At 36.5% G+C, this 15,280-nt stretch overlaps 2 protein-coding genes and 1 non-coding gene across 4 annotated transcripts; 2 read left to right on the plus strand and 1 right to left on the minus strand.

The window, feature by feature from the left end:
* Positions 1-3,745: 3,745 nt before the first annotated feature.
* On the plus strand, positions 3,746-3,817 carry TRNAG-UCC (transfer RNA glycine (anticodon UCC)). Its single transcript has one exon. It is a non-coding gene; the product is annotated as a tRNA-Gly (tRNA).
* A 3,953-nt stretch (positions 3,818-7,770) lies between these two features.
* On the plus strand, positions 7,771-11,391 carry LOC105052443 (cysteine proteinase inhibitor 12). Of its 2 annotated transcripts, none has more exons than XM_010933246.4 (4): positions 7,771-7,944; positions 9,355-9,562; positions 10,774-10,919; positions 11,095-11,391. In XM_010933246.4, exons 1-4 carry the CDS (start codon positions 7,843-7,845, stop codon positions 11,245-11,247), a joined length of 609 nt encoding a protein of 202 aa, XP_010931548.1. In that variant the 5' UTR covers positions 7,771-7,842; the 3' UTR covers positions 11,248-11,391. The 2 variants fall into 2 exon arrangements, with proteins under 2 accessions (XP_010931548.1, XP_073100282.1); XM_073244181.1 differs by having other exon boundaries at positions 11,098-11,391.
* LOC140851928 (uncharacterized) lies at positions 11,240-15,221 on the minus strand. Its single transcript, XM_073244180.1, has 3 exons — positions 15,038-15,221; positions 14,062-14,940; positions 11,240-13,878 (listed from the first exon to the last, which is right to left on the minus strand). The coding sequence occupies exons 2-3, from the start codon at positions 14,292-14,294 to the stop codon at positions 13,065-13,067; spliced, it is 1,047 nt and encodes a 348-aa protein (XP_073100281.1). The 5' UTR covers positions 14,295-14,940; positions 15,038-15,221; the 3' UTR covers positions 11,240-13,064.
* Between the last annotated feature and the right edge of the window lie 59 nt (positions 15,222-15,280).

Raw genomic sequence — 15,280 nt, forward strand, 5'->3', positions numbered from 1 at the left:
TAAGGAGGTGACCGAACTATGTCCGACATCATAGAGAGCTTGTTTGATCATCAGCTCTCTTTGCAGTGGAACTGCCATGTCCTTCAGTCGGTGAAAATCTTTTCGATCATTGACCTCCACCCGACTATTCTCGTTGGGACCGGTCCTTAGATCACCCCAGCATGAAGGAAAGCCACAAGGAAGAGGAAAAGAGATAAAAAAAAATTTAATTCTTCCATCCATGAATGGACAATGGAAGATCGATGATGAAAGAAAGGTCTTTTCTCAAATTGAAAAATCACCAATCCTTGGCCTTAGGATGAGGTCGAAGAACAAAAAAAGTTTGAAAAAAAAAGGATGAGGCTCAGTCGGTATGAGCCGACACAGCAAAATAAAACTAATTATCAGCCGAACTGAGCTTGATGCCAGCTGAGCAGGACAAAGACCATAGTAATCGAGAAGATTCCGAACAAACTCCAGAATTGGGAACCGAAGATCGATCCAAAAATCTTCAACATAGAAGGCAACTTGATCCGGTGGAGGAAAGTTTACCCGACTATCGGAGCTCGGAGCGAAGAGCTAATACAGCTCCGAGATACGATATTGCTTCCGGAGCCATTCAATATTAGGTCTGGATAGGAAAAAAGCCTCTACTTCCAGACCCGAAGGAGAGTCATCGGTCGGATTTCCCGACCGACTATCTCGAGAAGAAGCTCTAGCCATGAAGATGGAAAAGTAGAGAAAATCTTAAAATGAAAACTCAAAAGGAGAGACAGACTCAAGAAAAAAGATGAGAAAATTTGACTTGAAAGCCAAAAAAAGGGGCGGAGAAGAGACCCTGGAGCTCTCTAGTACTGGGACAATCTTTCGATAGAACCTTCCGCAGCAGAGGATGGTGACAAAATGCAAAATAAAAGTTTGACTGAAAGCGATCCTATATATATAAGATCCTTCAACGGTCTAGATGAAATCAATCAAATCTGAATCTCATCAGATGATGACACGTGGCAATATCTGGACCGACCATTGATCGAACGGTTTGATATACCTATTTTTGATCGTGCCACCTTACCGTTATCCGTGTGAACAGCTCCGATCCAATGATATTCAGACACGTGGCTAAGATCTACTAGTCAGAATCATATCGTCCGGTGCCAAATTATCTTCCTGAAACAACGTTCGGTGTCAACTTGTCCTGTCAAAATGACAGTCTAATAATGATTTCACAGCTACCAAAATAGCAGAACGATCGAAGATCTCTCGTATTTCAAAAACTCATAAAGGACAGCAGCTGAGTTGGGACTCGAGGCAACACGTGACGACACCCTTCGTCCAACGTGACAGACCACGTAATAATATACATATCGGACCACTTTGGATTTGGTAGTGGGGGACAACTGTTGGGATAATACAACCGACCCCCGACTCTGACTCTACATCGGCCGAATGAACACATGTTGCCCAGTTATGCAACCCAAGAGGAGGGGGTGAATTGGGTTTCTAAAAATTTAAACTTAACTTACAACTATGAAGATTATTTAACAATGAGCAAGATAAGTATAGAGAGTGTAATTTATGCAAGGATAATAGTTGGATGCTAGAATGCAAGAGAATGAAGAAGTTTGAAAGGAGAGCAATTAAGCACAATACAAATAAGAAGATTTATAGTGGTTCGGTGCCAACCTTGCACCTACATCCACTCTCCAAGCTCCTACTTGGAAATTTCAATCCACTAAACTGTATTCAACCTGAATACACTCGTTGGAACCTCCGACTCTAGCTATCCCAAGCTAGACCACTTATTTTTCGGATACAAGCCAACCCAATACAATCCGATTCAAGGTTCGGATCAACCTTCCCACATTTTGAAACTTTTCCAAAACAAAAACAATAACTCAAAAAGAGTATTACAGTTAATTGCACAGAAATACAGATGAAGCTCCTTTAATGAGCGAATAAAGCTTTAAATATACTTTACACAATTTGAAGGAAGCTCTTTCTGATTTCCTCAAGGTGGTTGGAGACTTGAATGAGCTTTTGAGGAGTTGGTGAACTTGAATTAAAAGCTTCTTGAACTCTTTAAGTGGGCTCTTGTTTTGGGGTTGACAAGAAGGCTTGAAGAACCTTTTTCAAATCTCTCTCTATATATTTTTGATTCCCTCCTTTAAGTCCTTTTATATAACTTCAATTAATGATGGAGAGTAATCTGGACTGAAATAGAGCCGTTAGAGCACATTAAATGAGCATTAAATGCAATTGAAATGGGTTAAAAACTAGCCGTTGTGAAATTTTTTCGTCACAGGAGTCGACTCATAAGGTCGACTCATGCTCATAGGTCGACTCATGGGGTCGACCTCTGTGGAATAGAACAGAAAATAACTGTTCTGTAAATTTGACCTGCGAAGCAGTAGAGATCGACTCATGCCAAGGGGTCGACCCATAGGGTCGACTCACAGAGTGTGCCAGCCAACATTTCCGCGTGCCGTTCAGCTCTTTAAGCCATGAGTCGACTCATAGGGTCGACTCAAAAATAGAAACCTGATTTTCTTACAAAATACACTTCAAAAAATGTTGAAATTTCTTCCAATAGATTGCACGTCTTTTGTTCTTGCTCTTGAGGCTTCTGAATCAGGTCTTAACAAAATTACGATTTTGCCTCTGAAATGTAATAAGTCTTTTTCCAAACTAAAATCATTAGTAATCCCCTCAAATACTTTGGAATCATCAAAATCAATTCAAAGAGCAACAACACATTACGCCGACTCACAATTGGTTGACCGACCGACAGTCAGCTATTATCAACCAACAACGGACAACTCTGCTAACCTTCGACCGAAGACCATCGAAGACCATCAACATATCAGAGTCACCGACTAATGCTCATTCGGATCTCCAGGACCACCGACTTATTACTATTACCGATATATAATCGGTCTATCTTCTCAGTACACCCTAACCGTTATGAATGATTATCGACTACGTGTCACGGTCATTAGTGAGAATAAATAATTCATTAACTCTATGATTATAACCCAATAATTCAGCACCATAAAAAGCAGGACCACGTGCTCGATGGTTACATCAGAATCATCTATAAAAAGGAGGTAAATGAATAGCATGAGTAAGGCAATTCTGGGTGAAGACTCTACCATTTTAAATTTTTTTTATCTGCTATTCATCAACTTTCTCTCTGACTTAAGCATCGGAGGATTTCCGTCGGATATAATTTCGGTCTGTGAGGATTTTATCTTGTAGATGTTCTTCACCCACGACGGATGTAACAGGAGATTGGCTGCAACAAAAATAAAATTGTTACACACTTGGCATATGCAAAGTTTTCATTGCTCATTGCTCTAGGAAATGATACTTAATGCAAGAAGGTTGCTAAATTTCTTACTTTGTGTAACCATTTCTGAAAGGAAAAATGAATGGAAAGGCAAACACTGTACTTAGGACCACCATTAATATTTTTGAAGGTGAATAGAAGGGATATGGCTAACAACCAACTAAAAAAACCGACATGTACCTATCTTCTACAAGCCAGGGCCACCGTATTAATAGGTGGAAGGTAGTTTTAGTGTCTGCGTAATGATGAAGGGAACCACAAGCATGGAAAAGTTGGAGTTGGTGCTCTGAATTCTAGCTCGAATACTCATACGTAATTCCATTTCCATTCTGGAAAGGTGTGGCCTGTTCAGGTAATTATCAACTTTAAAATTTTGACATCAATGATGTTTTATCCTATGGAAGAACAACCCTATCCATAGCGTTTGTAGTCCAACGGTTAGGATAATTGCCTTCCAAGCAATAGATCCGGGTTCGACTCCCGGCAAACGCACAGTTATTATTTTAATTTTATGTTATTTTATTCTTTTCTGAACGAATGAAAGCATATGTACTGGATTACAGCCTCGAAGTTTACATCATATTTAAGTGCCAGATGAAAAAGTCTCTCCCTCCTAATTTTTTATGCTGTACACATCTACTGCCTTATATTATACTAGTTTTGAGCCCACGTTGTATGCGGATTCTAAGGTCATATCATTGGTTATTTTTTAAAATTAATTATTATTTAAATTAATATGATAAAATAATATTTATTTAAATTTTTATATCAATTTATATTTTTTATTATATATATATATATGAGTAAATTTTAATTATAAAAATATAATAATATCATACTTTAATTATATTATTTAATTTACATACATGGATTTCAATTTAGTTATTTAGTATTATAATATTTTTTTTATTTAATTTAATAATTTTTTTTTTTTGATCCACATGATATTCATAAGTGATAAATTGGTGCCTACGTTAACAGCTTAACTTGTTAACATATTTTCTTTCAATTTTTATTTTTATATATATATTAGATTGTCCTGATACCTTTCAATGAAAATGAAACGATTGGCTAGCTTACTATATTATATTATATTATTTTAATATTTTTTTAATAAAAAAATAGTTGCATAATTTTTTTTTTCAAAAAAACTGAAACCATATGTCTGCCAACAAATACATTTTAATTATTCTAATTTTTAATTATATTTTTTTAGAATAATTTTATATTATATTATTTATATATTATATTATGTCAGCATTCTTTAGTCCATTTGTTAAAAAAAAGTGACTTCACATTTTAGGGCCAATCAAAGGAGGTATTTTTCAATGAGGGAAAAAAACAAAAACAAATGAAAAAAGAAAATGAAAAACAAAAAAAAAAAAAGAAAGGAAAAATGGACAAAAAGAAGAAACAAAAGTTTAAAGAGAAAAAGAAAATTGAGGGGGAAAGAGGTGGGTTATATCTAACTGTTTTCTCTATTTTTATCTTGCAGATAATAACTACTTCTTGGCCAAATATTTTCTCCAATTACTGGTGTAGCATGATCCTATTGTTCATACATGCACTGGTGTTGCCTTCCTATGTTGGCAGGTACATCTTAATGTCTCCTACATGCTTATATAAATGGTTCGGTTGGAACATATGGGTGGCTGTGCTTGGCACCAGCTTCGTTCTCAGAGACACCCACATATTTGGATTGCAGTTTTATGGTGTCGTCATTCTTACTACTTTACTATTAACAACACAGCAATAGTTCTGTTATCTGATACTCTATGAAAGCAGCCATGAAGACATCGGCTCCTACATGTTCAAAGGTTCAAATTCCTGTTCCATAATTCATTCTCAAGAGTGCATCCTTTTTTTAAAATTTAATGCTATTCTGCTTTTGTGTTTTTGTCTACATATATTTGCTTTATTGGGCTGCTACATACCTCTTCAACAGATGAAACTTTGGAAGCATATTCTTACAAATACCTTAATGCCTCCATGGTCCTATATTTAATTCAAGCCTACTTCACTGTTGCTCTCACATAGTGAAAGATGTCCCACGTTCATATCAACATACTCATTATTATGAGTTCTGTTGCCGGCTGCCAGATTATGTTAATTACCTTCAGTGTTGTCTATTCAACCCACTCAACAAATCATCCATGGATTATAGCAGCTGGTTATTACAAAATGGATTACCAACAATACAGGTCTTCAACTTTTGGATGATGCTCTTCAGTTTATACTTTATACTGATATACAGTACTTCTCTTTGGATGGTTACCTACAATAATTATACACAAGCTTTTTTCTGAGTACCTACATTATTTACCTCTGGCTCTGGAATACCCCTTATGTATACAGTTTTTTAATATATCAGTTGCTACCATCTTTGGCGAAATTCTTTGCGCACTGCATGCGGTGCAGAAAACTGCACACCGCACACGAGATGATTGGATCACATGTAGAGCCGGAGAGACGGTGAGAAAAAAAAAAAGGTTGGACTCCGTGCGTGATCTAATCACTACGCACGGTGTGCGATTTTTACACCGCGTGCGGTGCACAAAGAAGTGCTCATCATTTTTGTACGTCTTTATTCTTGCTTCTGGCCTGTTTTGTAGCTAAACCCATTGGGCCTCTTTGTAAGAGTTTCTGTTTTTAATAAATAGTCTATACTATTTATCAAAAAAAATATTTTTTTTTAATTTAAATTTTGATACTATATATATTTATTATATTATATTATTATTATGGTCAAAGATTTATAGCTCAGCATGTCAGACATTGTCTGCTCTGACGCGTGGATCTTACGATTTTATCCTTTAAAAAATATCTCATATGAGAAGGATGATCCCTTTCTATATCAATCAGAGTCTCTTTGACTCACAATTAATATGCGACTAATAATATCTTCCCTTCTACACCACAATAATAATATTATCATGATACTATTTGATAAAGGTGACATAATTACAAAGCTTTTTAGTTTCATTTTGCATGGTATCATGATATTTTAAGCTCTGTTTGGAATTACTGTTGATAGTAGAGCTTTTGAAAGTAGAGCTTTTGAAAAGTAAAATTTTTGAAAATAAAATTTATATAAAAAATTATTTACTATTTGGTAACCATATTGATAAAGTACTTTGGAAAAAGCAAAACAGCTTTCCGACATCAGTCAGAAAGTATTTTTTAAAAAAATTTCAAAATATAACTCTCCTCGAATAGACTTTTTTAATTTTTTAGTAAAGTCAAAATAGTTTTTTAATATTTTTACTAAACATCACTGTATCACTCTAAAGTATTTTTTGAGAGTTAGTCAAAAATTATTTTTTGATACTCTAAAAGTTTAGCTAAACAGTATTTTAATACTCTTTGACGAAGGAGAAAATGATCGCATAGCTTTTTATGGAAAAACTGAAAGTTTGAAAGCATATGCACTGGGTTTCAATGCTAAAAGCTGAATTTGAATTCATACTTTTAATGGAGAGGAGACGATTGTATAGGTTTTTTTTTTCAAAAAAAAAAAAAAAAGCAAAGGAAAGAAAAACGAAAGTATACGTACTAGGTTGTAACGCTAAAGATGTCTCAATACGACAAGTTACTTTCTCTTTCCGCCACATTTCTTCCTCATCCCCCTTTCATTTTAGTAACCCACGTGCAAAACCATGGGCATAAGATCCATTTGGAAGAGCATAAGATCCCTTGCCAAGAACATTAATAAATGCTTTGGATGGAAGTGATTAAAGGAACTCCATCTCGACAGGACCATTCTTTACCCAAAAGTTTATTTCACGCAAAGTTGCATTTATTGAAGGCCCCCAGATGCAAGTCAATGTTGGACACCGCCCTGAACATGCCATGTTGGCCCAAAACACGTTTCCTCTGATCACAAAGTACGCATCTTGAGACACAATATATAGCATCTATATTCGTTGCACACATCTCAAAGCATGTCACGTATCATCCAATGCTAAACCCACCTTGACCCGGATACTCTTAGTCTCTTGATTTGGCTGCGATGTTTCTTTACGGCATGATCGCTACAGCCTATGTCTTCTAGACTTCGAGACTAGTCTTCGCTTATCCATACCCCCAAATCCTCGAGCAGCCCACGGATTTCGATCTCGGTCGTACTCCTCCCCTGACATCTATAAACCAGCATAGGATCCGGTTCAACGCAAGCCAATGAGTCCAACTTCAGACATCGGACCGGTTTTCGAACGGTCGCGGTAACGTACGGGGGCCGAGAAACCTTGGTGACGAAGGAGCAAGGATGAGCATTCATTGGCGAGCCATGCGGTCAAAATCAAATGGACGCAGAGAAACCTTGGTGACGAAGGCCGCATAGAAAGTTCCCAGCAGAATCCCCACGGTTGCATGTTTTTGAAGTCGTCGGGCGGCGTAGACAGCTGGAGCCAATTGGGGGGTTTACGGACACGTTATAAAAGGTGGACTATGGGACCGTGGGATCTCATCGCTCGACGAAAAGGCATTCGGTCTTGCTTACTGATAGTGTTGGCGTCGCCATGGCCACCTTGGGAGGAGTTCATGATGCCAAGGGGATAGAGAACAGCGTTGAGATTGAAGAGCTCGCTCGCTTCGCTGTCGAAGAGCAGAACAAGAAGGCGGTGAGGACTCCAATAATCTCTCTCTCTCTCATAAGGAATAATCTCTCGCATGTCCTCTCTTTGTTCAAGTAGATATAGGCTTCCTTGATTATTCCGCTTATCTCTGGGTTAAATTTATGTATCGGATCACGAATCTTAGAAGCTGTTTGGATGGTTGATAACAAAATCTTATAGGATTCGTGGCCTAACCATCAAACTACATAATTATAGGTTGGATTGGTCCTATTTTTCAATTATCTAGGATCACCTTTTGAGTGGACCGGTCCGAATCCTATAGAAAAAAATTAACAGATAATTCTTTTTTTTCCCATGAATTCGGACCAGCTCACTCAAAACATGATCCTGAATGGTTATAAAATAGATATAATTCAGCATATATTTCTATATTTTAGTGGTTAAACCATGAATTTCATAGGATTCCCAACTCAACTATCCAAAATAAGATTCTAAGAGCCCGTTGGGCCCAAAATCCTATAAGATTGATGGGTTGGCCTAATACAACCATAAAAAAATATTGAATTAGAGGTTGGGCCATGTCGATGTCTACAACCTTCAAATGGGCTATCGAATTCTATAGGAAAGAAAAAAATAATATGCTGAAGCCATTTTTTTCTCTCTTTGGGATTCGGATCAGACTTCTGGGTATTGAAAATGTAAGTCTAGCCCAGACTTCTTTTTTCTGATTGCACTAATTTAAATCCATGAATTTCATTGAATTTTGAGCTTGGACATCCAAACAGACCTTAAGGGTCTATTTGGATTCACGGTTCCAAAATCTCATAAGATTCATGATTTAGGCCTATATAATTAGGAAAAATAAAATTTTTTTTTCTTATCATTTGGGATTCGGGTTGGCCATTGGGCACTGGCCCACTTTTCAGACTTTCTGGATATTTCTGAATACAGACCTCATCTAAACTCATTTTTCATAATTATATAGACTTAAATCATGAATCATATGGGATTTTAGGCCTATGACCCAAACAAGCTCTAAATCTATAATTTAATCTTGGGGGTCGGATTTCCTTTTGTCTCTTCTATTACTTCTGCCAGAATACAAATCAGAAGCAGGGGGGAGACTTTAGAATAAGCCTCATGCTGGTCCAAAAAAACTTTTGCAAACCAAACAAGGGATAGTCATTCTGCCTCCTTTTCTTTCATGGAAAAATAAAATAAAATATTCAGGTTAGAATCGGTCAAAAATTTTCACCAACCAAAAACATGAATAACTTGTGGAATAACTATTGCCATTCCAAATTTTCGTTATTCCCAGACCAAACACAGCCTATAGCATTCTGTTTTAGTCTTCTTCTTTTGCGCTTGCTCTACCTTCTAGACTGCAGCTATCCAGATAAATGCTAAATTGTTTTATTTTAATTTCCTTGGATATCTTTGGTGTTTTTGGTACAGAATACTCTTCTTGAGTTTGTTCGAGTAGTGAAGGTGAAAGAGCAAGTCGTATCTGGAATTATTTACTATATAACTATTGAGGCAATTGATGGTGGGGAGAAGAAGCTATATGAGGCCAAAGTCTGGGTCAAACCCTGGATGAAGTTTAAGGAGCTTCAGGAGTTTATTCCATTGGATGACTGCTCTTCGGAGATCGAAGCTCCGAAAGGTAATGCTGATTTCACTTGCAATTATTTAAGCAAATTTGAATGCTGAAATCCCTTAGTATCACAAATCAGAAACTCAGCTACTCCCATTTTGTTTTGCATGTGATCATTGAGATATATATTGATAACAACTTATGAAGCTTTTGCTTTAGCTAATATATTTTTGTATTATTGTGCATAGATCAATATATTTTCTTTAAGAAAAAACCTGAAAAATATCATACATAACAGATTTTTTTTAAAGTCATTTTATAGAGGCAGAGGTTCAAAACATGTAGTTTAATGAAGCTATTGCATCATATCATGATCTAGATCTAAGTTTTCTTGCTTATTATGTATGTTTTATCACTCTGTTTGTCATGGTATTTGATATAGTCCCTATGTCGGGTGGATGCACATGAGCAGTTGTAACTTGTAGAATCTTGATTTGGTTGTGATCTGATCTTTTGGATCAAAATTATCATTGAGATTATTTCTAACATGGTATCTTACAATTTTAAGATGGTTTCCTTGTCGCATGCGAAACTTCAATATACTCATCGAGGGTTCTATTTTTTGATGACCCTATGTGAAAGTCTTCAAACCAAACTTCTAATCATGTGGAAAGATATAAAAAGCTTTTGGTTATTTCACATGTTGTATTTAGGAAATTCAAATCCATGATTCTTATACTTGGAAATACCAAACAATACACAAATTTTAGTCCCTCGCGTTATTAGGCTCTTCTTGTTGTCTCATTGTATATTTTCAGTTCGCCGAATTGGTTCATCATTTGTGCTTCATGTAGTTTACTTTTTTAAGACCAATTTTGCATCTATGCTTGTCTTCTTGCTTATATGATATGTTTAGGTGTTGAATAAAAAGCTTATAAATCTATAATATCACCATAATTACTCACTGAGGTTCTAAGAGAAACAAACTTTTACCTCATGTTTTGCCTTTGCACCTTTAAAAGCTCTAAAGAGCATAGCTTGACAGTTCTACACAATATGGAAGCAGTTTCCAAGATGCACAAACAAATTTTTCTGTTTCTTTTCTGAGAGATAAAAATTTGTGTATGAAATTGATACTATCTTATACCGTATGCCATCGTGTGCATCTACGATGAACCAAACTGTCATGTATGTTACTGTTAGAAACGTATGTACCAACTTGTTGGCAACTTGTTTGTTTTATTATGCTAAATGATATAATGAGATTGGTCATGTGCTAGATGGGCATGAAAATGGATGGCTGATGGTGCCAACAAATGATCCTATCATACAAGATGCAGCAATTCATGCTGTACAATCCATCCAACAGATGTCTAACTCACTGATCCCCTATAAACTGCTTGAAGTCCTTTCTGCAAGGGCCAAGGTTGGCTCTTGTAGCCTTTATGTCTTATTCTTGCACCATCAGTTTACTTTGTGTTTCTAAGTTATAATGACTAAGAGATTTTTCAAATGTTTTTTTTTTTCCTTTGAGTAAAATAATTGGTGTCCCTCCAAGTGCTTAAAACTTATCCATTCTTTCTCATTCTCTCATCTTTCAGAAGACTGAAGATTCTGCCAGGTTTGAACTGCTGCTTAAAGTTGCAAGAGGACAGAGGGAGGAGAAGTTCATGGTGGAAGTAGATAAGACTATGCAAGGAATATTTCATTTGAATCAGATGAGGCAGCAGGATTCAGATTCTGGTATTCACTAATTATTTACATGCATGATGGATTGCCCAATAAAATGTCCAAGATTGGTCTACAAGACCTATCTAATTCCCTTGTTGTGTAAGCAGTGGACGCTATTATTCTGTTTGTAATTTATTTGTTTGTGAATATAGCTATTATTCATATTATTTTTTTCGTAAGCATTATAAAGGAAAATGGCATACTATTTTTTTTTTTGTTCCTTTTCAAAGATACATTGGTTTGGAATCACCTTGGGGGTTCCCATGAGGTTGGCATGTGATCTAAAGCTGGATATTTATAAGCTAAGCATTAAGAGCAGCGGCTGAACTTACCTAGCCATGGTTGGGGTTTCGCATCCTAAATTGCATTGCTTAGTTCTGCATTTGTTAATAAGCCTCCTACTTCAGCTTGAACTTCCTAAATTCCGTTGCTTAATTCTGCATTTGCTTAGTTCTATATGATCAAAGTTTACCAGAGTATGCACTGGAGCATGATATAGTGTATAGTACAAGAATTTGATAACAGAGATAAGTCTTTTAACCTATTTTGCCATCAAAATTGAAGATACAATATATCGCTTTGTAAGTGGCCTTAGCATGGTAGCCATTATACTCACAACTGAAGTTGCATTGATGGTACCATATAATTGTACCACTGGGTATGCCAAAGAACTTACTTATTAACAAGTCCCATCAAGTGAGCGACAAATTTGTCACCTTGCCAAGTAGGTTAGAAGTAGGGTGATAAGTATTATGCTTAGATTGTATGCAAACGTGCCACCAACATTGAATTGGCTAGAAAGAGAATAGAATAAGAAGGATAATGATAGTAGCATAGGCCCAAGTATATTGATTTTTAAAGACTTTCGCTACCATCATAATATTTATTGGGAAGAAGAAAGGTAAGATATAATTAGGCTACGAAGTATTCTACCATTATTTTTATGGATTAACTACAATACTACTATAAAATTTAGGATAGAATTCGAAATGTAAAAACAAAGATAACTCAAAGATAAAGATAACCTAGATTTATTAATTAGCCAAAAGGTCCCTTTTTAGTATTATAATTCAATATTCATAAATGACCCACATCAGCTACTAGGGTTGGTGTCACTGCTTAATATTTGTTCTTGCTGGTTTACACTACATGGACCATTTTTATCTTCCCCATACTATTTTTATATTCTGAGTGATTGTACTACTCTGATATTCTAAATAATAATATAAATAGTGGTAAGATAAGTATAACTATTTCTACTCTCCCATGTTATGGATGGTAGTACAACTACTGAGTGATTTGTACCAAGTGGCCTACCATGTATAACAATCACCTCCCTTGCACTAGGCTGATAGCTCTCATCTTCCTCGATCTACAGTATATACACAGCCTACATCCTTGTTGTTTCAATTGCTCCTCTCTTATTGAATCGACATTTATTTCACGGCCATCATTCTAGATGTGGTGTAAACAAGAGGGCAAATGACAATCAAATAATTTGAGTTATCAAATTACAAGTGTATCTTAGCAGCCAGTCCTGAAACCCATAGAAATAAAATTAGGAAACCTGCATGCCATAAATTTCTTGCTTTGATAGAAATGAAATAAAATATTCATTTTACAAGACCGAAGTTGTAGTGGGCGTGCTTTTTATTTTTTTATTTTATTTTATTTTTTGTAATAGAAAGGAGCCAGAGGCTATTCACTAGGAAAGAAACAAGAGTCTTTACAAAAATATAAAGAAGACCACATACAATGCCAAAACAAGTAACAGTGAGACAGACAGTAACCAAGGAAACAAAAGGATAACAATCACAGTGTGGAGTATGGGATTTGAATGCTAAGCAAAAAGACAGGCGCCCAAGTGAGCAAAGTAAATATTGTACAACATAGAAGATGCAACCGGAGGATTAGAAAAGGATTGTTTTAACCTTGGATACCGCCTGTCCAAAAGAGAACTCCCTGCCATCAGCAGATCCAAACCTTGGCAGCAACAAGGGTGGGGGGGAGTGTAGTACTTAGCACCCAGATCAGCAGTAGATAAGAGAAGTAAGGCTACAACATCAGGTGACACCAAAGAAAGCATAATACCATAGCATCCATTAGCTAATACCTGAGTGAGAATGATAATGGAAGAGACACCACATAGATGCATTGTCCATAACCAAAGGCAGCAGAAATGTTTAAACGGAACATCTGGCAAACAGGTAATATGGATTGCAAATAAAAGAAGCATCACCAAATGAAAACAGCCCTTATAGATATTCAAAGTCCATGGATTGTAAACAATTGAATTGTGAATGTGGATATGCATCTGGAGATCTCCTCTTCCTTGGAGCTTTATCATAAATAAGCATAATAGAATTAACCCAGGAATGATCAAGTTAGCAGCCAACAGGCCATCAGGGGTGTTTGATTTAGATGAATTAGACCCCTCAAAGTAGACCTGTAAAAAATTTCTCCAGAGGGAACGGGCACGCAGCTGAGTGCCAGTGACTCTAAAGCAGCTGGCATTTTTCAGCAGGTTAGGACAAGCATTGCCCTCATTCCAATGATAGATGCAACAGTAAAGCATATCAATAGGCCAAGCCTTAGAAACCAATACCCAGGAGCAATGGTCCAGAAGGACAACAAAGTAAGCATCTGATACACACCTGAACACGCCAACTAATAAGTTTAGCCTTTGGTGGTTATAAATATTGATCAGTAGATCAAGTTCCATTTTTGCACCTCAAGAAAACAGTAAATCTACTATCAGCCTATAATAGATTAACAAGTTGAGAACTAAGAACAGACTGTTGAGTATAATAAAAATCACCATTTAGAGCACAATTTACCAAATGATCAGCCACTTGGTTGCCTTCTCTAAAAATATGAGAGGCATAGAAAACTCTAGTTTTCTTCCACTGCATAATGTCTTTGAGAAGAGGAGATTTGGTATATGAATCATTGCTAAGTTTAGAAATCCAATTGATAACAGTATATGAGTCCCCTTCCAACCAAATTCTTTGGGCTTGAAGTTCAATAACAGCAGCGTACAGGCCCAACCACGCTGCATTAAGCTCCACATGAGGCATAGAGGATGGGATCAAACACTTTCCACCAGCTCTTAAAAGCTTACCTTTATAATCTCTTATAACGAAACCAGAAGCAGCCTGATCAGCATGAACAGAAGCATCGAAATTAACCCTCAATACTCCCAAAGGGGGAGGATGCCAAGCCACTAAGATATCCTTCGGAGCGTCAAAAGGATGCGAATGGCTACCCCAATGCCTTAGAAGGAAGGCTGCTTTCAAGGGTGGTTAAGAACATAGTAGATACAATCCTAATAATATGGAAAGAAGTATTAGCTTTATATTGGAAAACTCTTTCATTGCGAGCGACCCCAAGAAGCCAAGGCACATATGCCAAAAGAATTTTCAGACACTCAACCACTCTGATTTCTACCATAAAGTCGAAGAGGCTTTGTAAAGTTTCTGGACAAAAAACAATACCCCATCTACTGCTAATCAGTTGCCAACAAGCCATCACAAAGGAGCAAGAGATGATTAAATAGGTGCAATCCTCATGAAGATAACAGAGGTCACAAAATAAATCAGAAGATGGAAGAACTCCTCTTTGAACTAATAAACTCTTACATAATAAGCACATCTTAGGGAGTTTCCATCAGAAAGTTGCAGCCTCCAAACCCAGATAAAATCCATGTTAATGTTTTCCTGCAGAGAGGGAGCAACCAAAGAATGAAAATCTCGCAGGGAAGGAGAGGAAGAGATAGTATGGGACAAAAAAAACTGATCAGACCAGAGACCATACACTATAGAAATGCTTGTTATCTGATTCATCGTATCAGTAGAAAAAACAGCAGCCAAAAGATCCTTTTTCCATATATGATCAGGATAGATAAAGTCTGAAACTTTCTGAACAGAGTGAATATTATCCATGTTTGTATAGATAGGCCAACTCTTGATAGGTATAAAGGCCGAGTTGTGAATGAAGGGCTTTGTGGTCCCTATATAAGCACCACTGAAGATCTTTCCAGAACCATGGAGTATATCT

Source organism: Elaeis guineensis, chromosome 10, assembly GCF_000442705.2.
Source record: "Elaeis guineensis isolate ETL-2024a chromosome 10, EG11, whole genome shotgun sequence".
NCBI classification, from domain to species: Eukaryota; Viridiplantae; Streptophyta; class Magnoliopsida; order Arecales; family Arecaceae; genus Elaeis; species Elaeis guineensis.